Raw genomic sequence first — 24,224 nt, forward strand, 5'->3', positions numbered from 1 at the left:
GTCCTGATTCTAAAGTTGTTTCTTGGTCAATAAAGCTCGAACCAGCCTGCACTTGTTGGAGACAGTCGGTGGGGCGAGTTGTCAGGAAAATCCATGAGGGTGAGAGGGTCTGTCCGGTCCGGTGGAGACCGGAGCCTGCAGGTGCGTGAAGAAAGCCGACCCGACCTCAGTAGTAGTCAGTTATACGTTCTGCCCACACCTATGAAAATTAAAGATTGGGACACAGCATTCGTTGCGGGTTACTGTTTTTTGTAAACATCACAAACAAAAATACGAAACACTGAAGGAAATTCAAACTAAATAGGAAATTATTACATTGCTATTGGAGAGTGAGGAGAAGACTTGTTGACTGAAAAAATCTCAACATAAGGAACACAACCCACATTCATCCATCCATCACCATACATGCTTATCCTGTGAGGGGCCACCAGGGGTGCTGGTGCCTATCTCTAGTGGTCAAGGGGCAAAAGGTGGGATAAACTGCAACATAATCTAAGTCAAATTTTAACTTGCCTTACTACTAACGAGTACGAATACTTTTTACCAGTTAAGAGTTTGATGGCGTCAAGTAGCTTCAGTGTTTCTTGACCAATGCTGTAGTCTGCGCTTCCTCAGCAGGAACACTTGTGTGTGATCCCTCACACTTTTTTCAGTCATAAATCAAACATCTACAGAAAACCTGTCTGTTAGAGTGAATTTCAAGCTCTTCTAAAATCTGTGAAAGCTGTCAAAGTTGTGTAGTGTGCCTATGGATTTATAATCACTTGTCCTGTTAGATTTTTCTCTAGGCTGGAATACAGAGGCAGGGATGTTCGACCGTCTCTCTTTGCACATTCAGTGTAGATGACCCAGAGTCCAGGGTCCCGTCTTCTCTTCAGTTTACACCACGGTTTTTCTGCTAGTCTGGGAGAAGGTATAGTCACTTTTTTGAGTTATCTTCTGCAGGGCAAAATATTTTAATTTAGAGTGTCTTGGTATTTTGAAGATCTCCTGATGCCGTTTGTTCCAATGAGGTTTACTCTTTGAAGATAAACCTGCAACAACACGGACCCTAAACCACAGCAGGCATGCTTTTCCACACACTGTAGTCTCCTTTGTTTTGCACTAAATCCATCTGGAGTGTTCTTTGCTATATAGAAAAAAATAAAAAAATAAAAAGTACTAAAACACTTTAGTTTTATGTATCTTAAAGGGATTTTTCCTGGTTCCAGTAATGGCTGTCTGCCATTTGTGATTATGTTCGTAATGATTATTTTAAGTGGGATTTTTTTTTTCCCCCTACACTTAATAAATCTAATTATGGTCAAATTAAATCCATGATTTTTCTAAAAATCTTCAGTGTCACATTATTCAACTGCAATACAAGATGGATTAATTTGAAGGCTTTTTTAAACAGATTTTGCAGGAATGCAACAATGCATGTAGCTGGAACTGCATACATACCAACTGAGATCTGGCACAAAAAACTAAAAATAAAGCTGCATAATTTCCTTCACACAAAGCACACTGGGTCCATTTTTCTGCTAACATCCACAACCACATTTTGGCTTTATATAGCAAGTAGTACCCATATATAAATGAAGCTACATACCTGATGCTGCTGCTGCACCTGAATTTCCCCTCTGTGGGACAATAAAGGCTATTTCTATTTCTAGCTTGTAGCGTCAGAGTAAAGGTGTTGTATGACGTGCCTTTTACGCCTTAATGACTTTTACTAAGTACTGCTTATAACCACCTTGCACTATTGCTGTTCATGTAATTTATTAGCAGAGCTGGGAGGGGGGAACTGGTGATTAGGCCACAGGAATTTCGATTAAGTGGAGTGAAGACATTCTGCAGAACTGTCAGCCCCACATTTATGTTTGCTGGCTGTCGACAATAACATGTGGAACTCGCAGCGAGGGCTCCAATTAAAATCAAAATCAACCTGCCTGCTTGTAATTGCTTTTTCATCTCTGCATTCTTTGTGTGTGAAGACGGTGCTAAATATAATGACATTTAGATTTCACAGATTGCTTTGCCTATTAGACACTTTACCCCTTTCGCTCTTTAAATCTTGTTTGTTGCAATCTCAACTGATCTTTATAGTCATATAAAGTGTGCAAAGAGTAAATCTCGTCTCTGTGAGTGTGTGTGTTTTAAAATTTCTCACCTTGTAAGGCCCATTCTCCAACAAATACTACAATGTGAGGACCTTCTCCTCCTCACAGCATAAAGTGGTTAGTTTTAGGGTCAGGGTCAGAGTTAGGCTGTATAGATGACTGAAAAATGAAAAGAAGATACAAATACATACTGTGTGTGTGATTATCAGTCACAGAATGCCGAGGTCTTTCACTTGACCTCAAAAGTATTGAAATGCCAGGTTTTTGAGTGAAAAGTGAGACATTGATGAATGATTTCAAAACATGTTACTGTATATATTTATGTAGTATTCATCTTGGACAAATCAAATGGAAAATAAACAAATGCATTGGAAGAAAAAGAAGAGCACAAATAGGTGGAATAGTGTGGTTGAATCAGTGTGTACATACATTTTTTGTATTAAATTTTGGTATTTGGGAAGGAATTTCCACTTTGTAATATTTACTTACTCTGCCTTTAAATTCAAATTATTTAATACAGTCCTTTCCAAGTGACTGTACAGATTTTCTGTCAGACTTAGTTCTGAACTTTGATTAGGACATTCTAAAGCATCTGTTTTCTTTTCATGAACTAATTTTCTAGAATATGTCTAACTGGACTCTGATGCTGGAAGATAAAAACCCTCTTCATCTTTAGCCTTCCAGTAAACAAGTGAGGATATTAGGATAAGCATTTATTTAACATACTCTGTAAATGTTGCTATGGAATATTGCAATACTCATCTTTTGACTGATACATTTGTCCATCATTTATTACTTTGTAATCATTGTGCAAACTCATAAGGTAAATGATGCAAATGAGCACAAGTCTGGAAAATCATACAAAAACATCTTAACCTTAAGTACAATCAGACAGATTCTCTATAATTGGTGTGAGCCTGAATGCTACAACTGAATCAAAAAAGTCTCATATACACGCCACCATGTCATTTAGTTGTCTTTTCCCACAAATTTGTTTTTCACTTGAATTTTTCCGGATATATGCCACGTCATACTTGGTGCAAAGGTTTTAAATTATTTATCAAAGTCGCCTTTTATACATCACAAAGCATTCCATTTTAACAAGGGTGTGTACACATTTAAGATTTCTCCTGCCGGTGCCAGGGTACTTTGTGTTGCGGCAGAGATTAGGCTGAACACCCAGACCCATCAATATCCATAACTCCTGCATTTCTCACAAACACACACTCATGCACAGTGATGGAGAGAGCGGAAAAGGCTGACACTTTCACTCACGAGTGAATTGCGGCTCTGATGTACTGAGGCTATTCACACACATACACACACTAAGCTGGTGATGGAGTGAAACCATTCCCTCTCCTCACCTCATGCCCAGTAGCTGGCTTGCAGCCAAGTCAAGACTTGCCAATTGGCGGCTCCACCAAAGCAGCCGCAGAAACTTTTTTTTTTTTTTTTCTGATAAACTCACTACGGCTTACACACTCTTACTCACACATAGAGAGAGATTAACACAGTCTGTATTGATTCCCCCCTGCAGAGACCCGGTGGTCCCACTCCCCACAGTTCCTTCCTTCCATGCATTTCAAAAACTGATCACTGATTTAAACCACAGAGTCCTTTGTAGTTTTACTTGCCCTTGGGTTTACAGTGACAGTTAAGTTTCCTGTCGTCCCCACATCTATCATTTTCATTATCATTCTAAAACTGTTCTCCTCTGGAGTATTATTGCATTACCTCTCATTTCTTGTATTTTCTGCAGCCACATTATGAAAATCTTAACTGTTAGACAAGAAAGAAGAAAGCCATTTTTTTCTCCTGTTCTAAGGGATTTATTAATCCAACCCCAGCCTTTCCACCTATTACCAGTTAAACAGAATTTAGCATTATCCCTCATCTCTTGCTAACGTTTCATAACATGCACCTGAGGGATATTGTGTTTTAAGAGCTTATCGTCAGTGTTGAAATACGGATGATGATAACTCAATTAAATCATCCTTTTCAGGGCCATAGAGAAGGCAAAGCCCAATTCACTTGTCAACAGAAAAAAGTTGACAACCTGCCTCAAGTACAATTCCAATCACAAATTAGCCTCAAAAAGCAGTATGTAACTTTTATAAAAACTATACTTTGCATATTTCTTAAAATCGCCAAACTTGCAGTACCATGGAAAAATGTTTTCTCTGACTTTTTTACATTTTGGAGAACACAGATTTCATATTTTTATTTGCGTAAACTTTTGAAAGCCATGCATCATTTGGCTTCCACTTTAAAGTAATGCACTGCTTTGTGTTGGTCTGACTGCTAAATTCTCAATAAAATACAATGAAGTTTGTGGTTGTAATATGGCAAGCTAACCTTAAGGGAACAAATAAGGGAAAGTAGTGGCGGTTAAAACTTATGAACCGTTCTGAAACTCAAAGGACACTTGAGAACAATTGCTGCTACAGTGAACATCAAGCTCTTAAGTTACAGAAATAAAATTTGCACTTTTTTTGTTCCGTGTCCTTGACTGAAAAGTCGGTTCAATTCATGCAAATATTAACATTTTAACAGCTATTATTTTTACCCTCTTTGCTCTCTAGAGACTGACAGATCAAAGCTCCAAACTGCTCTTACATTGACCCCAGCATTTTAATTGCTCACTGACTGTAGACAATAAAATGATGCATAAACACAACAAAAGGTCCTGTAAAACTTAATACTTCTATAAACACTGTAAGGGTAAAATGTTTCAGTTGATCCCTTTCTAGAAGTTGCTGAAAAACCGTCCACCTACAGTGCTTCCTAATTAAAAAGTAGTGTTTTAGGATATAAAAACAGGCATTAAAATAAAAGGTAACGTGGAACACATAAGCACATTTACTGTGCAACAATTAATTTATGTAGAGACAGTTCTCTGAGCCGATGCATCTCTTTTTCCTGCACCTCATTTTAAGGTTTTATTTCCACTTCCTCTGCTGCAGGATTGTGCACAGTTCCAGCGTTGGTCTCTTGTGTCACATCTCCTCTAATCTTCGCTCTCTTTAATGTTCCCCTCGGTTTCCTATCCCACATGCCTTCTTTCCAAAGTCCACTGGTTCTTCTGCAGAGTAAGAAAGTGAACGGCAATAAAAAAAACAACATTTAAGCGCTGATGAGAGAGATGACCTTGTAGTCCCTTAAAGTTCCTACTCAAACCCACAGATTAAGTGTTTATGTGGATTTGGAGACATGAAGCAGCAGCTTAGTCTCAATGATAATTATTACACTAATTAAATACAAGTGGAAAGCTCTTTAATGTGAACAACGGTGTCTGTGTTGGTGTCCTTGCTTTAATAATTAACATTTGACAGCCCGGTTTGTTGGATGCGCATGCTGTACATTTCCTGTTTAGGCAAACATGAGTAATTCAAAAGCATAGGATGAGATGGAACGAAATAATTAGACATGGCATAAAACCTTTATAGAGAATCGGTTGGAATGTATTGCACATACATGCCATGCTGTAGTTCCTGCATGCTCTTCTCTGGGCTGTGGTAAGCTAATTTGAATTAATTTGTTTCACTGTGTGTTTGGGGGAGCCTAAGGCAAGCTGAAATAAAGGAACACTCAGCAGCCACCGCCGCAGGCTACCTTAATATGGTCCCCCTTTGAGACAAGCACACAAACCTCTAACCGTGGCCTGACGCTGGGTTTCACACGTGTTTCATTAACAGGATGCTGCCACCCACCAGCATGCTGCAGACTGGAGGGTCAGTCTTTGACAAAGCCGAAATACACAACTGTACTACTGAACTGTAAGCATCTAAGGCGTGATGCTGTAAAGAACAAGTCATTGGGAGCATCCAGGTTATATTTTGTCATTTAAGCTACTGCGGTGCAGCTAAATGGGATGCGTTTGTTCACTTGTCCGAACAAGGCAACCGTCTCTCCAGGGAGGAGAGGTGGTTGAGCCTCACTGCAGTCAGGGGATGATGAGACGAGCAGAAGCCGTGTTTTTTTGACATCAATCCCTGTGCATGAATATATCCAAATGAGTTGCCTGATCAAGGTGTGGTTTTGAGAATTCTTCGGTTACTTTTTTTAATTGACTCTCTGGAGACAGTAAAACAAAGGGAAAGAAAAAAACACTTCGGGGTGAAAAAAATGTCGCATGCACAAAAGCATGCAGTGATGATGCACCCTAAAATAATTCATCTCTCTTAAACTTTTTCATATACAGTGTTTTAAACTTCGGCACAGCTGTATCTCTGGAGTGTCTGCTGCTGTCTGAGGCCTTCACAAAATGGCTGAATATACAGATTAATTTACACACAGGTGGACACTATTTACTATCTGTTCTCATATGAAGACAATTTGTTGCTCTGGATTAGATTCAGGGGTGTAAAACTGAAGGAAGTAAAGCCACACATTTTACTTTTTTACCTGCGAATAGTTGGACAGGACAATTTCCTTCCTTGTACTACTTTGTTTTGGTCTGTCACATAAAATCTCAATAAAATGTTTCAAGCGATGTTCACTTTCCAAGACAACCCCAAAGTTTTTTTTTCTGTTTTATATTGAGATCATCTCCATAAAGTTTTCAACTTTTTGTATTTCAAAAGGTGAATTTTTCCATCTGAAGAGATCATCAGCCTAATAAACTCACAACAATGACATTAGTGTATTATCTGCATTAGTTAGAAAGGAAATGGATAGATATTGTTTACAAAAGTATTTTCAGATTATAACAGAGGTGCTGAAAGTGTAGACCGTCTTCTTTGTTTTAACAAAATTCGGTATGAAATTCGGCAGGCAAAGTTCGCACTGGCATAAAACTGACCTTTCAGGACAGGAAACACAAACAAGGTGACAAAGCTGCAAAAAAATCCATCTTAAAACTCCTTATAGCTTTTAACACTTTACTAAGAGTTCCTGCCTGATGCCATATGAAGACCAAATGGCATCTTCCAAAGACCTACAAAGTACTGCTAAATCTTTTCTTAGATGTGTGAAATCTTTTTTTAATCGTTTATCTCCTTTTTGTAAAGTCAAAAAAGTGTTAATTGAAACTTTTTCAGCTACACTTCTCTTTAATGTTTTCAGCGAAAAGAAATGACCCATAAGAAAATAAATGTGACAGGGGTGCCAGTAGTTCTAGACTGAGTTCTTTGTTTTCACAAACTATAAGATGCATAATTGAGGGGCCAAAGCCCGTGTCTAAATTGAGAACTGCTATGCCTGAGCACGCAAAACCATACGCTGCAAAATGATGTTAGTCATCCATCCGACTCAAAAGCATGCTCCAGACTTGCCACAGGACAGGATTTCTACTAGAGCACACTGAGTTCGCCCCAACTTCTTCAACTCTGCTACATATATACATAAATCTCCATAAATTAAACTGGAAGCCAAATGAGACATAGCCATCTGAATTCATCCCCTCTTATAAACTGTGACAGGGAGCTGAGCTGGGTATATTGTGGCAATAATACCCAAGAGGGTCTTCTTTTACTGCGATTATGAGCATGACAGTGATGCAGCTCCACCTCACACCAATGGCACGATCCCAGAGTCTCAGTAATCCAAGTCAAAAAGTCAAAAGTTCTCTCTGGGTTATCGGAATCATTTAAATATGTGAGGTGGATGAAGTGAGCACTAGCAGATGGAGGTAATATTAGCAGTAATAAATATACATTAAAACCTTTCGCAATTTATCAGCTTTTGGCGTCTTTTGGAACAGTTTAAGTGTCTTCATTTAGAAAATACATGTTGCTTCTTTCAGTGTTTCAAATTGAAATGAAAGTCTAAATAAGATTGGTGAAGTGCTTCCATCTGCTAATAAATCTGGGGGGATTTTCTAAATGATTCACTGCCCTAGTTGCACTTCAGCAGCTGAGGCCTTAAAGTGACAGCCAGTGTGAACAACATGTCTGATCTAATCTACTCTATCCTCACTGTTCATTACATTACTTGTCTCAATCTGTGTCACTCCCCTTGACTCCACAAACTCCATCACTGTCTTTCTTTGCTCTTGCTGCCCTCCCTCCGATACTCAGAAAAGCTGCGGATTTAGTGTGAACTATGACGTCGTCTGCTCCGGTGCGTGTTTCACAAAAACACTTACCTCAGTGTTTCTCGTCTTGATTGTTCTTTTTCTATGACTAAATATTTTCCACAGGGGCTGACAGACTTGACAATGGATCCCAAATCTCCGTTGTGAGCTGTGAACCGTCCCAGAGTCTGACCAAACTCAAATTGAAGGAAGAAGCCAAATTTGCACCACCTAATGGAAACCGAGAGGCTGTTATTGCTGGGATAAGCACCAGGAGACTGTTATTCCTGATTGGTCTCATGTTGCTTAGGCAAAGTCCAGTCAAATAAAAAACAAACAAAATGTATTTCATTGTACAAATGGTAAAAAAATAAATAAATAAATAAATAATGTTTGCACAGATCTGGTAACACACAATAGTTTTGTTAAAAAAAACGAGAGCAAAATGTATAATTCCAGAAATTTTTCTGGCTTTGATTTGGTATATAGTCTTATATTGTTCAGTTGAAAAACAAACCTTTCCATAAGTGGGAAGAATTTTTTTTTTAAAAACCTGCAATAATCCAACTGCAAGATTGTGAACACCCCTTAAATTAATACAGTTAATATTGTGCATTTGTCCTACAAGAGTTTTTCTTGATGCTTTAATTTTGTTGAAGCCTCTTGTGTGGCGATGTTCTAAACTATCATATCCCCATCTTGGTCCCCTGAGCAAAATAATTCAACAGAAACAGCATAAAGTTTTACTTTGAATCACGAACAAGTTGCCTTATTGGCGCTTTCCCCTCAGAGGCAATAAAATTACCATTAGATCAAATACACACTTATATTTATAGTAAATAATTTACCTTTTCACTTGAGGCACACCCATTTTGTTTTATGATCAAGCATTGAACCACTTTAAAACATCAACATATGTTCCTCAGCTGTCATTCGTTCCACCACTCAACCTTTAACTAACACCTCAAGGTAAAAAGGGCTTTTCCTGTAAGCTGCATTGTATCTGCAGGATTGCATGAGCTCGTCTGCGTGCGCATGTGAGTGAGGAATCTCATTGGTTGTCCTGATAGTCAAACGGTATGAGAGAAAAGATTTATGAGAAGTGTGGAGGCTATGTGTGAGGAAGGGGGGCTGTAAAGTTTATGAGAGGGTGTAGGTCATCTACATTATTCATGAAGCCCAGGGCCAGCATTGGTATTTCAGGCAAGTTTTATCATGTTGTGTGAGAATGTGTGTCTCTGTGTGTTTGCAATGCTGTGATGGATATAGAGAATAAGACTGTAAATATCTGCAGCAGCTACACAAGGTTAAGCTTAATTTGCCTCATTAAGTCTCAAAAGTGCCCTAATGTACAAAGCACTGGCGATTGCGGTGAGAAATATACCTCGCATATTAGAGAGCAGAGGGATCATTTACACAGTCCAACAAATATGCAAATCCTGTTGGAGCTCAAAGCTGAAGTGTTACAGGCAAGGATATAGACTTTTTATTCAGCAGCTTCTTCCCCTCATAACCTGGGGACATCTGCATAAAACTGTGAGTAGTTTTATGTTTGAAATCATGTTTATGCAAAACCGGCAAGAAAAAAAAATGTATGTGGATCTTGGATTATTGGGCTAGTTGAATCGTTCCAATTATCATTAACATGATATTATACACATAAGCCCAAACTCACTTTCTGTGGATGGTTGTAATCATGAATTTGGGAAGAAACTCCACTGAACAAGGATTTGTGAGGGTGATACTATCCACTGGTGTATTTGTTTTATGTATATTGACTATAAAATACACAGCTGAATAATGAAGCGTGGATTTCCACTGGAAGATTTCATAAAATGTGAAGCCTTCGGAAAGTGCCTGAAGAAAAATAACCCTAATTCTGCTTTTTGTTTATTTAGATGGATACCATCAAAAGTGGCAAATCTTTATCTTTCTTTCAGAATTTTTCTGATTAGTTTTTCTATTTTCGCCAGTTGTATTAACTGCAATTGGATTGACAAGTATGTCTGCAGGTTAATTTTTAGAGGAAGTTGCAGTCGATGCACAATTAGTTTTTTTAGCTGTGTATCTACTGTAAATGTAGTGTCTCTAAGCGACAACATTCAGGCTGGTGAATTTTTAGAGGTAAAATTTATATCTCTGGCCACCTTAGCTTGACACCAAATGCTATAGCATCAAAGAAAAAGGCAATGGCAAAACATTTTTTGCTACAAGCCATACGATCTGTAGAGCTACAGGTCCATTTCAATACTGCCCCACTGATTTTAGCTAGTAGATTTCATGGACCTCGATCTGGGAATGCTATAAACTTTGTTCAACTCTTTTCATACATGCCCGCATGTGTGCAGGCACTCTTTAAAGGATTTCTAAAGTGTGCACATTTTAAACTCATAAATCTTTCCTCATGAATAACAGTTTGCATGCAAAAATACATCTTTGAGGCTTTTGAATGCGTACATTGTTTATTCATTTGGCCCCTGGATTTGTTCATTCCCACAATTGCAAATCAGCCAGTAAAGGTTTAGCCTGAGATATGAGTTCGCTGTGCCAAGTGTAGTTTCTACAGCCTGGAGGCCAACAGATGTAAGCAGACACCATCTCAGGAAAAATTACAGAGGTACCCAGGGTAATTTAGTAGATTTCATGGACCTCGATCTGGGAATGCTATAAACTTTGTTCAACTCTTTTCATACATGCCCAAATACTCTCCAAGGTCACATTCACTGCTTACAAACAGAGATAATTGTTGTCGAAGTATTTGGATTTCTGTACTTGCCATTCCATTTGCGCAACATTTTGGCCATCAGTCAAAGTTCAGATGAGCTGGTGCCTGTTTGCTTCAAAGTTATTCAGCCACGGAGGATTAAGGGATCTGAGGAAAGGCGTAAAAGCTGGGTTGTGACTAAAGTAAGTGCACAGTACCCCTGTGTACATGTACCCTGATGTGTATGTGTGCGCCAGATAGTGTCTGTGTGCGAGAAGTCAAGCGGAACCTTGCTGAGACTGAATATAAATGAGAAGGCTTGGTCCCAAATAAAGCAAATGTTCCTGCTGCAGCTCAAGACACCAAACAAACAGATGCACACACGTTTGTGCAAGCACACACACTCAGACATATGCGCACAGACTTCCTGAGCATGGGAGAGTCCAAACAGAACTTTAAATTGACTTGTGTCACTGGTGGCCACGATGCCACCACTGTTTTCACTTGGCAGCATTAATGCATGACTTTGCGCAACATGTGCTTCCATGTGGAAACACCATTGCTCAAATGCAGCCCTGAAGAAACATGGTGCCAAAGCCAACTAATGGACTATTACTTTTATTTTGGTCAGGCTGGGTGGATTTGTGAGGGGAAAAAAATATAATAAAGAACATTGTGTGAGCAAAAGAGAAGCATAACCACAAAAGATAAGGATGTGAGATTGATTCATGTTACTATGAAATCCAAAACAGACATCTTGAGCCGAGAGGAATTTATCACTAAAACCGATTTTTTTTTGGACCAGAAGTGGGTCTGTGATAAAAGCAAGTTCCTGAAAACAGATGATCTTGGATCTTTGATACACTCAAGAAGTGATGAGGATGTTGTATTTCAAAAAAGAAAACACACTCCATCAAAATCAGACACATAAAAGACATACAACATTTTGCTGCACACTCTGAAGGATCTAAACTTCCATGAAAAGCTCTTGCAAGCCTGGCCTTTCACCTCTAGAAAACACACTCAAACCGAACGCCCAGATATCTAAAGGTGTTGACTCCCTCTAATGTTTTTAACACTTTCCTCTAAATCATCTTGGCCTGCAGTCAAATCCCCGTTTGAAAAATAACTAAGGAGCCATTTTTACAAGCTATTTTACATATGCCCTGCTTCATTCAGACTCTGTTTTTATTTACCTTCAAGAGGTAGAAACTAATGACTGATAAGACTGTAAAATAAGTGAAATAACAAATGAGCAAAATAACTTTTTTTGTCATGCTTATGCCCTTCTTTTGAATTTAAATAGGGTTATTTAAATTGTTATGAAATAGATCTTTAAAAAAGGGAGGTAAACAAGTAGAGTAGATGCATAGAAAAAAATCAACCATCACTTTTTTCAGCTGAACAGAAACTAAATTAAAGTAATTCTTTTTGTGGTGATTAAGAGTCAGCACACAGATTCAGTTATAGCATTGCCATCCAAGGTCATCTCTTTTCAGGAGCTTAGAGAATCATGTTTATACAAAGTGTTGTTGGGCTTTATTATGACTAGGCCAAAAATGACAAGACGATGCTGTAGTTCAGCTGTAAATGACGTTTATTGTGCTCATCTTCAGGTGAACAAAGTCGAGAAGCTGTCCAACATATTTACATTGAAGCAAAACATTCAGCAATACCTCCATCACTACTGTCTGGATCTATTGGTGGACATAGGGCTTAACCTTCAACAACACAAAGACAAGTACAAAGTTGGCCTTCGATTATCTGAAGAACATTTTTTTAGGATTGAAGGACTAATGTCCCAACAAGATCTTGAGAAACTCATCCATGCACGTTGTTTTTAGCCAAACTGCATTAGTGCAACATTTTTTTCCACAGGTCTGCTTAAAAAGTGAATCAGAAAAGTGCAGTTGATCCAGAACACAGTTGCTCATGTTCACACTAAGACCAGGAAGATGGAGTACATCATCCCAGATCCAAAGTCTTCACACCGTCTCCCTATAGCTCAGGGAATAGACTTTGAAATACTTTTGTCAGGTTATAAATAACTGAATGTCGTAGCACCACAATTTGAATTAAAGATTTGTTGCTGTTCTATCAACTTTTCAGACACTTTGGTCTTTGTTTCAAGTCTGCTCTGCATCCCCAGAAACATTATGTTTTTATGCTCCACTGATCTGGTGTAAACTTTCAGAAAACTGCAAAACTGCTGAAACACTTATTTCCTTTCTATTATGGGTCCTAAAATCCAGGTTTTTTTCCTGCAACTTTTAGATGTGTCCCATGTCCAACATGCTTGAATCAAATGACTGAATTTCCTCCTCAGTATCCAATCAAGTTCTCCAGAGTCCGGCTAATGACCTCATTATTTTATTTAGGTGTTGAAGCAGAGACAGATCTAAAAGATTAATAACACCGGCCCTCGAGGCCTGGATTTGAAGACCTCTGCTTCAAACCAATTTGTTCAGAATTGCCTTTGATTAATAATAACTGGAAAATGGATTAATTCTAGTCTGGAGAACAATCTTGCTATTGACTCTTTTGATTTTTCCACTGTCATGCTTTTTTTGTCTGTTTATTGTGTCATGTTCTTTATTAGGTAAAACACTTTGAACTGTGTTGTTCCTAAGATGTGCTATGCAAATGAACTTGATTTAAAAGATAGTGCTTTAAATTATAGCTGGAATGGTGTAACTGATGCCTATTTAGTGCAGCTTGTACAGGTGTGAACAGGTTAAGAAAAAAAACAGTGGAGTTGTAGTCCCCTTACTGTGTACGTGTGCTCCTGAGCAATCTGCTAAGCACAGTTTGAGGTAGTCAGTTTTCTGAGGATTGCTGGGGCATTCACTTTTTTATTCACCAATTGTGTTGAATAAAGTGCTGAAAACATAAAATGATCACAGCAGTCCTGTCTACTTTGATTACAGTGGGTTCTAAAATGTTTTATTTGCCTACTTGGGAGAGTCTATTACTGTACATCCAGGACCTTCTTAATGTAGAATGCTGGAGCAAATGTGTTGTAGTCATTCGAGCCAGATGGGGGGAAAGCTACTTGAATGAGAAAAGAAGTCTTTCACAGCAGTAGATCCTTCTAATCCAGGTTGACCTTTAAGAGGCCTTGAAGAAAAGTCGAGCCATCTGTGGCACTCAAGAGCCCACGGCTGGCATTATCTGATCCTGAAGCTTTGCTTTGATTCAGCTGGAAAAAAGAAAAAAAAAAAAAAGATGTGGGCAATACGACGATGTCAGACTGAGAAAGGTTTGTTGACAATATACTAAAGTAGAAACAGCATGTAATGCAATTCAGTTTTTCTCCTTTTGCATTATGAAATAGCTTCATGCGATATTAATTAAAATGTTACTGGTTTTTATAATTGTCCTGGTAAAATTTTGAAATATTTATGTTGCCATGAGGGATTTTGAGTTCACTTAGTCACTTTTGTTGTGAGTTTGTTCATCAAATGCCATTTTGCATTTCCACGAATTCTTGTTTTGCATTGCAGGTTGCTTTAGTGCATGTTCTATTAGTCACTGTTTCACTTATTCATGTGTTCGCTTTTGCATTAATTGAAAACCATTTCTCAGCCGAGACCTTTTTTTTTCTTCAACCTCCCTGTTTTCCCTATAGCCAGTTAATCAGACTCACGATTTACATCCAGTAAAGATCCTTACCAGGATTTAGCAAAAAGCTAAATCCTTCCCATCCAGCAACTGTTTTACTCCTGAGATTTTATGAATTGTTTCCAGTTTTTATGCACAACCTTTTTTTTTTTTTTTTTTTGCTTTTTCTGTTTTGACTCTGAAATTCATTAGATTTACCTTCATAATGATCTGCTTGCCTCTGGCCAGCATGTGGGAGCCACAACACAGATCCTTTCTTATTTCACAAAACAGTTTCAGAAAAAGTACACATCAAGTCTGAAAAATGGCAACAATTAACTCTTGATATTAAACAAAAATAATAATTTTAATGCGGCAAAGAAACCCATTTTACTGCCAGGAAAATTCACCCAATGAATAAAGAAATTATTTAGTTATTTGTCGAGCTTCAATAGTACATCTGTGATGTATACACACTCATCATATATTTAGAGGGTTATGAGAGCCGCCTGTAGTCATAAACTCAATTCATAACAAGGTGTTAATCCCAAAAATTATTAATAATTCGGGTTTCAAACCACAAAAGGGAAAATAAATTCCTCCCAGCAAACCGTTGGAATGACATTTCCCCGAGTACAGCTACTGCAACACATGAGCCCCATTCAATCATTTATAAAATAAACTACAATATGTTTAATTTAATTACATAAACTTACCTTGTAGTTGACAAAATGCACATAAAAATTAAAATTCATATACAGTTTTTCCTATTTTACAAATTTAGTACATTTGATTTAAACTGGGCATTCGAGTGAAACTGGAGAGAGAAGAGGATGCATGTGCACATGTGTCTGTATGTGCAGATGGAGAAATGAAAGTAGGCTAACCGTCCGGGATGGCAATATGAAAAAGTAGAAGAACAGTACCAATCTGAACTATGGGGAAGAAGAATCAAATGCTGGAAGAAAGGAGCTGAAAACACTGACAAGAAAGTTTTTCCAAGAAGTTTACAAGTTCTGAAAGTAGCTCCTGAACTCTGCTTTTGTTCCAGCTACCACTTTTTCATTTCCTTCCGAGCCACTTCCTCACTTTGGCTTTGAGAACGCTCTCATCTGCTTTGCTACATTCATCTCTCACTCTATCGTTTTCAGTGCTTACCTCTGGGGTTGATCTGTTGTGGAAAGCCAGAGAAGGTCTGCAGTTGTTTTGCTCTCTGACTTGTGAAATGAATCAGTGTTTTTGGTATTTAAACCAAAAGTGATGCAATTGCACAAACCAGGAAAACTTTCCAGGTCAAACGGGGCGTAGGGTGTTTGAGGGTAATAAAAGAGGACCAGTAACTGGAAGATTGGCAGTTGTGCCGCCAGATCCCGGGAAATCTAAGAAAGTAATGAGTGCTGAGGGGTCTGTTGGATTTTTAGAGTACACTCTCCTTATGTGGAAAAGCTTTTAAAAGTTCCCCATATTTTACACATGTGTTTGCAGGATACTCATTCACATGAATTCATTAAATTTTTGGTCAATAATATCAGACAGTCCTGATTTGCTAAATGTAAGACGGGTGCAAAAGCCTCGGCAAGACCCATATAAACGAAAAAAGTTTTACAATCAAACAGACAAACTTTGGATATATGAGTTTAAAAAAAAAGTCCACATAAGTTTAAAGAAGCTGAATAAAAAGCAGAGTGATTGGAAGAGACACGCTGGCGCCATTAGCCAGAGGCACACAGTGTGTCTGCATTTTAATATGTGCTGCTGTGATTTTAGCCCTCTTCTCTGATTTTCAAAAAAAAAAAAAAAAAAAAAGTGTCAAGGATTTTCATTTCATACCACCGAATCTGTACACTTAGCCGCCTGATCCTTGTGATTGTAACGCCAGATAGTTTTGTCCGTATTATAATTCTATTAGGTCTTTTTTATATCCTATGCAAGACTTCTGGTACAAAAAGAACATGCAGAGGTTCACACTGATTTCTTGTTCCACTAACTATAATGTCCCAAAAAAATATTGCCTCTCCTCATAAAGAGGTGTAAAAGGACTTTAAATGAAACTCCCTTTTTTTGCAGAAGCTGACACCAAAACATTTGCTGCAGTTCGCTAACAGTTTTTGTTTTTCATACCAACTCTCATTAGCAAGATAAACTGTTACTGCTCAGTCGTTTTCACCACTTTTAATTCTTATTATATTGATATGAGCAAGCTGGGATCAAAATACTCTTCAAACTACATCCTGACCGACGAAGATCAATGCACATCTACCTTTGTTAGTTGGCATGTTTTCTTGTCTGTAATAATCTAAAAAACACAAATATTTGTATTTTTTTAATATTTATTTTGTTTGTTTCAATGGGACATTTATTTATTTATCTGATGGGGTTCTTATCAAAAAATACAATATAGGCAAACATTGTTTATTTGATTTTGAAAAAAAAAGTTGAAAATAACTTGAGCACTGTTTTCGGTAAGTAAAACCAGAAATGAGACGTAATATCTCATTAATTTAATAGAGTATTTTTTAGAGACAGATTTTTATGTTGCTGGTCATGGATATCCAAATGTTTCACATATGTTCAGACAATTTTAAGACACAGTTTTAGGGGTGTATAGTGCGCTTGCAAGAAGTTATTCTTTCAAACGTGGTTTCTGAAAAATATTTCTTCCCTTTCTGCCTATATGTGTAGGCAGATCCTCAAAACACAGAGCTATTTCAAGCTGAGAGAAAAGTGCGGTGCTCGGTTTCCTTTGATAACAACACCACTTGGTATAATCAGCAGATAACTGCTCCAAGTTATTTTTTCATCTCACTGAAGTTTCTTTTTTAAAATTCCCTTTAATTCCTTGCCTTTGTTTATTTTTCTCATTCCATGCATCTCTCTTATTCTGAGCTAGCATTCTGCTCCCTTTTCTTCTGAGCAGCGAAAGAAACAAAAGGTACATGAAAATGTAAGCTTGCGCGGGTTTGGTTATGAATCGCTGAACACTTTGGTTTGAATGCAAGTGGAAAATAAAAAACACAAGGCAAGTTTATAAAGCTACTTTTTGAGGTAAAGAATTAATGACCACAAAAACACTCACCTGTGACAAGAATGAATGCAGAGTGAAACCTAGAGGACGTCACCTTGATGAACGCCAGACGTCCACTCAGAGGGCTCAACATTAGAGGAAAATCTGTTAACATCCTGTAGAGATAAACACAAAGAAGACGGTGGGGGAAAACTCCTACAGTATGTCCCAATCATAAAATACAACACTTATTATTTTTTATTACTAAAATATACAAGCATGCTTAGCAGTCGTGGTAAATGATGCAGGTTATTGTTTGTGCGTTTGTTTATAAATCTGTATGGCACTCTGAGCTGCTTTTAGTATGAAGAATGAAGTAAACATTGATTAATTGATTGAATTAGTAGCATCTCTCTTTCCGTGAATAAGAATAAAAAAATGAAACAATGTGTTGGATAGGAGCACTAGCAGCTGCTGTAAATGGGTTAGTTATAACACCAATATCAGTCAATCAGTCAAGTTTATCTGAATAGCACATTTCAGCAACAAGGCAGTTCAAAGTGCTTTGCATCACAAAAACATAAAAGACAAGCAGCAGTAATGGTGCTGGTAATAAATACTGATGGAAATATAACCTTGAAGGAATTGGGTTATATTTCCTCATTCCTTAATGCGGTTTAGTAGAATAAAGATCATGTTGTATTTGTGTGCGTTCCTTTCTCTGCACCATGTTTACCATTTTCTTTGAGATGGGAAGACGTAATGAGCAAAAGTGCTCCCTCTTTACTACAAATGACTGTGAGATGAGGGGTTATGCATATGCAACACTTTAATATTCACCTTCTCTGGAGGCCATTCACTGCACCTGCAATGATCTTTTTTTCTTTTTTCTTTCTTTACTTATGCTTTTTTCCCTCATCACAGCACTTCTGCCCCTGGCTGCTGTAAGGTATAGTACAAGAAAAAAAAAAAAACGATGATGCACTGTTTCTTCAAACTGTGAAAAGAATCTGCCTGTGAGATGCGGATATTTCAACCTACAGGAGATCTTTTTGGGCAGCAAAGGGCAGAGGGAGTTTAAATCAGACGCCATGCAGGACACGGCTGCGTGGCTCCAACTGGGAGCCAGGTTTATGTGAAGTAGCAGAAAATTAAATGAGTGATGAAAGTCATAATGACACTATTTTCTTTTACTGCTGCTGATCTGTCGCCTCTGCTCTTTTTACCACTGTGACACCCCTGAGAGCATGTAATTGCAAGTGAGGGAGTAAGGGGGGGGGGCAGATTACTCATGATGCGGGGGCCTAAATTTGTTTACGCAATCATGTTACTAGGAATTTGGCTTCCTCTTGAGACAGGAGGGCAAGTCCAAATAACGGTAAAGGCATCTTTTGAGGTTACAGTAAACAATTTCGGTTAAGGTTAAAGTTAGTAATGGGCATGTGCGTTCCATAAAACGAACCCACTGTAAGTCATTGCGATGTCCTCTGAAGACATGGAAATACAGCGGTGTGTGCGCTAGCATGTGCATGTGTGGAGACGGGAGGGAGACAGAAAGAGTGAAAGTCGTATAACTTGATGATAGCGCACCGCTGAGTCCAGCTCACTGGGTGTGAAATGATGATGATGATGAAGAGCAGATGTGATGTGGGTATACAAAGGAAGTGTGCACACACATCCTCTCAAATCCGTAGCAGCGATAGTAAAGTGAATGTGAGAGCCCTGGAGCGTTCCGACTTGTTAGGGTCCAGATGTCTGGTTGGCTCTGAGTTGTTGGCAGGCAGACACAGCAGGAAAGGACAGACAGAAACACACACACACACACACACTCCTCTGTTATTCTGCCTCTGTGAGGACAATCAGTGAAAGGCTACCTCTAAAAATAATACACACTCTAACCTGGTTGCCTTTTCAATGCCTGCACCATTAAACTCCTCCTTAAACTCCTCCTAATGTACTAACGTTTTATGCAGTTTTGACTGCAAGGTCATTGGAAAACACAGATTTCGAGGATCATGAAGATTATGTTTATGTTCCATCTTTCAATACAAAAAACTACAGCTATACACATAGCTGCTATACCTTCTCCACCCCATTGCCAATAGTTTCCTCCTAAGCAACAAGATCTGCGTGATGTTCAGTTTGATCCAGCCCGGCATTGATTCTGTGAAAGCAGTGGCCACTGAAGTCCCAACGGTCACTGCAATGACATCAGTATCTTAACGCCTAGTCACAACCAAATGAGACAAAATTCAGAACCAGTTTGCAAAAAAGAACATCTGCCAACATGTTAGCATATTGTTTTCTGGGTAATTTGCATAAAATAAGTAACTTGTCATAATAAGAGCTTCATTATCAACACTTGTGCTTACAGTGTAGGTCAGAAGTTTACAGGCATTTTAACTTTGGTTGGTACTGAGATCTTTGAATCTCAAGTTTAGCCCATGATGTCAGACGTATGATATCAAAGCTGCACAAAACCTAATTGTTTTACTTAGACTAAAAGTAACAAGTTCACTTCAGATGAAGAGATTTGTAAATGAATGGAACCCATAAACGTAAGTTGTCATCAACAAACCAAATTAATTAAGTGAGCTGAATATAAATAAGTCCCCAATATCAACTACAGTACAAATATTGTTTTTAGAGTGCAGTTGTATATTTTAGTTGAAGTTGAAGAATTTGGAGGTACTCCTTCCTTAACATCATCTCACCCAGTTTTACAGTATCATTCACAACAAATTAGCCAATAAGCATGACACCACAAACTTGCATGGTTATTATTGGCAGTCTTGGGTTAAAATCAAAAGTTAAAAGTTGTAGCTTATATTATTCAAGGATCTTCAAAGAGTTGCTGTAGATGTGCTGCTCATTGTGCTAATGGCAGAGAAACAACTTACCGTTACGGGAAAACTGTTTTTCTGCCATCACCAGTGTCTATGCTAGTTAGTCTGAGCATTTACAAGAGCTATCAGGAAGAAGCTGTAGTGCAGAGAGCAAGGGCGAGGGTGTGAAAAGCCCATACACAAATGTGATTGACAGCACTTACATCGTCCTCCAGATGGGAAAAATACTGTCTGACCTTAGAGAGAAGGCAGAGGAGCACAATTTTTTCACAGGTTATCCGTCACAAATACTGCCATTGCATGGCAACAGCTTTAACAATATGTGAAAAACATGTTTATTATAAAAGTTACATACCGCAGTTTAAAATAAACTCGACCATATCTGATAAAAAGAGTGACCAAGTATTTCTTCAGACCTCGTCGATGGCTAAAAATGTTTGTTGTATCTTCTGAACTCAAAATAGAATATTAAATCAAATATCAGTGTAGACTAGAATTATCCACACCACATTCAAACCAATTAATATTTTTTATTTAGAAAAATCTGCACGTTGTACAATCAAAACAAAGTTTCTATATTGTTAAAAAAAAATGTCTTTCATTGCCTTGATGACTGCAGCTCAACCTCATACTACAGTATATTTAATCTCTGATTTACAGTTGAAGGAAGCAGCTGCTCAGATTTTTAATGAGTGATGAAAATAGATGAAAGTTTGGTGAAATCATTCCTCAGTGTATTAATCCAGGGTGAAAGCTCAGTTGGTGTCTCTCACTGTCTTGCAACAACTTTGCATGATGACGCAGTTTGTGCTCATGTTTATGGCATTTGACAAAAGAACACTGATTGGCTCAATGGGAACACTGTAATTAAAAGGTCAGAATTTTAAATTCTGACTTGCATTAACAGCTACACCATGGGCTCAGTGTTGATGAAAATTGGAGAGAAGATGCTTTTTGTTGCTAATTGGCCCAAGGGGTGCCAGCTCTTTCGCAGACAATGACATAAGGAGCTGTTTCAAATGGCAGCGTGAGTGTATCTGACGCCGCACGCACATGTGCTCAATGCACACGTCGGTGCTCTTATGAGAGCTCATGGGGTCAGAGCTGATGTGGTTGATTATATTGATTAATTACAAAATGCATAATTATTCTATTTATTTGTTAAGGCTGGAGTCATTATGCAGAGCTGCAATTTGTAAAACAATAGAGTGCTTGTCGATTATACCAAACAAATTGAAGATGCAAATAACAAAAATGATTTGCAAAACGTAATTTTTGCACAAAGGAATCACATGTTCACACAAAAGTCCAATAGAAAGTACATTAGCCCCATCAATGTAAAACACCTCTATAGGCAGACATCTCTTATAAAAAGCAAAGGGTATCCTTGCTGATCAAAAGCAGCCACTCTTTACTGCCTCAATACTGTCGGATAGAATGTACTACTTCCCAGCTCCTTTTAAGATTTATGCTGCAAAATTACTTCACACTGCCCACTGTCACAAATCACCCTACACCTTTTACTACCTACTTAAATAAAATTAGCAAGAGTGAATTTTATGAATTCTATTGTCTGAGCTATCACGTTTGAGACCATCCGTTTCTTCAATTGAATTGAAGAAACAGATCTTTAAACAGACAGTGATCAGTTTATTAAACAAGTGAACAAAAGGTTTTAAAACTTTATTTTTATAATCAGCAGGTTGGAACAGACCCATTTCTTTTCCCACAACATGTTTAAATTGATTCTGTATTTTATTTAATCTTCAGAATCTGGAAAACCCCTGTGCATTAATGGGTTGCATGCCCAGAAGCCATGAGCTGCAGAGGGTGTTTTTAATTTTCTCTTAGCATGGTCTGCTGTTAATTTTGTCTTGATGGAGATTGTATGTTTTATTCATTTATTTTTGCTTTGTTTGTTTGTTTACGACCAGTGCCATGTTTCATTCAATAAGCAAAATTTACCCACTTGTCCTTGCAGGATCACGGCACCTACATCCAAAGGTCGTAGGACAAGAGACTCCCTGGTCTGGCCTCCAGGCCATACCCTAACCTTGACAAACAACCATGAACACACACACACACTCTCATGCCTAAGAGCAATTTAGAGTTATCAGTTCACCTGTCGTATTTTTGGACTGTGGGAGAAAGCCAGAAAACCCACCCATGCACAGGCTGAACATGTAAACTCCATGCAGAAAGAACCCGGGCCAATATTCAAACCCAGCAGCTTTTTTCTGTCCGGTCCACAGTGCCAAAACCTGAACCACCATGCAGCCCATTGTCATAATCATGAAGAGAAAAAATAAAAAGTTAATTCTTTGCCACAGTTATAAATACATTTTTCCCCCCTTTTATCAATTCATAATATTTGTTTTCTGCTTTGCTTCACAAGCGGTGTGTCTGTGTGTGTGTGGGTGAGAGTTCACCTACTTTGACCTGTCTATCAGTGCCTGCAGTAAACAGGTGGGTTTGTGTACTGTCCAAGCTCATGGTGGAGAGCTCTGCATTGTCATGGTAACGGCTGAACTGTTAGACTTTTTGGCCTGCGCCAGCCTGCCAGCAAATCACAGAGGAGACAGAGTCACAGCTGACTACCTGCAAAGAGCTGCTTGGCATCAAACATCAAGAGTTTTATGTCATTCATTTGAGATTAAAGACCTTACTAGTGCTAATTATACGAACAAATCCTGCTGTTGAAGGGAAATGAAAACTAGAACAAAAATCACATTTACAGTTGAAACCAGATATTTATGTTACAGGTCCCGAGCGACAGGACTGCTATAACAATGATGACCACAATCTGAAGGATAATAAAATAGAAGTCAGCAATGACAACCGAAACGCTGCCATTAGCAGCCAGATTGTTTTTTTTTTATTTTATTTGTTGACAAACAACCCTTTTCCAGTGCACAGTATTAATGTTTTACATTACCATTGTCTTATAAAGCTGGTTTACTTTTCTCACAAGTAATAATTAACTTCATACATTACCCTTTTCACATTCCCATCGTTCACTTAGATGAAGGCAACAAATCAACTGTTTTAAAGCCCTACTGCAGTTAGCTCTATGTTAACTGGCATGAGCATTAAAATGTACACCGATTTTAATTTAATACAGATAGAAAATAGAACTACAAGACTTACAAAACAAATACAGAATTTACCTTAATATTGTTTCAACTTTAACCTTAATTCTTACACTTTATGAACAAATAGTTTCTCTACCTTTAACTTTGGCTGGACTCATTTTACTCTCATGCTGTGAGCTACTTTGAGTCAACAAGTAACTTAAACTGAATATTATTCAAACAAAAGCAAAATAAAACTCCTAAACCCAGAGTTAGTAAGCCATCACGGCCTTCTAATCACCTTCCCTCGCGGGACTTTCCCAGCGCGGGCTAGCATATTGCCAACTTTACCCGTATAAAACTGGCAACTACTGGCAAAACGGTGCACAGAAACTGCAACACCGTGCTATATACATCTTACAGAATAGTTTTGGTGTGCTTTCACTGTGTACTGACCTGAAAGCTAATAAAATAGAAGTCAGCAATGACGACCGAAGAGCTGCCGTTAGCATCCAGTTTGCATTTGACATAGACATGTCTATGGCATTTTAGGCAAACCGGAACTCCACCCTAAAACCAACCCGGAAGCAACGCCCCCCAAACAAAGGTTCCGCCTCGCCACTACTGCTCCCATCACAACCTGAGGAAATCTCTATAAATGCAGGCAGATAAATATGCCGAAATGCAAACAGCATATAAATTGTTTATTTTTGTTTAAAAATAGAATAAATTATGCAAGAAAATATTTCAGAATTATAAAAAAAAAAAAATAATAATAATGTGGTGGCATTTTTAGGTGCACCATATTTACATACACTGAATAAAAATATATTTTTCTTTCTGTCTGAAGTTAAATCTGACCAAGCTTTTCTTGTTTCAGCTTA

At 38.1% G+C, this 24,224-nt stretch overlaps 1 protein-coding gene across 19 annotated transcripts; it reads right to left on the reverse strand.

Annotated features, from left to right (window-relative positions):
- Positions 1-229: 229 nt before the first annotated feature.
- LOC145554601 (uncharacterized) lies at positions 230-24,034 on the reverse strand. Of its 19 annotated transcripts, XR_014090597.1 has the most exons (10): positions 23,797-24,029; positions 22,703-22,825; positions 22,434-22,530; positions 22,235-22,362; positions 20,473-20,505; positions 19,506-19,623; positions 19,014-19,188; positions 18,264-18,365; positions 17,496-17,599; positions 13,733-14,018 (listed from the first exon to the last, which is right to left on the reverse strand). XR_014090597.1 is itself a non-coding variant. In XM_081614763.1 (9 exons), the coding sequence occupies exons 3-8, from the start codon at positions 22,461-22,463 to the stop codon at positions 8,225-8,227; spliced, it is 495 nt and encodes a 164-aa protein (XP_081470889.1). In that variant the 5' UTR covers positions 22,464-22,530; positions 22,703-22,825; positions 23,797-24,034; the 3' UTR covers positions 230-5,184; positions 8,188-8,224. The 19 variants fall into 19 exon arrangements, 6 of the variants coding, with proteins under 6 accessions (XP_081470889.1, XP_081470887.1, XP_081470888.1 ...); XM_081614763.1 differs by lacking the exons at positions 13,733-14,018; positions 18,264-18,365; positions 19,014-19,188 and adding exons at positions 230-5,184; positions 8,188-8,346 and having other exon boundaries at positions 22,235-22,322; positions 23,797-24,034; XM_081614761.1 differs by lacking the exons at positions 13,733-14,018; positions 18,264-18,365; positions 19,014-19,188 and adding exons at positions 230-5,184; positions 8,188-8,346 and having other exon boundaries at positions 22,235-22,322; positions 22,392-22,530; positions 23,797-24,034.
- Between the last annotated feature and the right edge of the window lie 190 nt (positions 24,035-24,224).

This window comes from Poecilia reticulata, chromosome 13 (assembly GCF_904066995.2).
Source record: "Poecilia reticulata chromosome 13, P_reticulata-male-v2, whole genome shotgun sequence".
NCBI classification, from domain to species: Eukaryota; Metazoa; Chordata; class Actinopteri; order Cyprinodontiformes; family Poeciliidae; genus Poecilia; species Poecilia reticulata.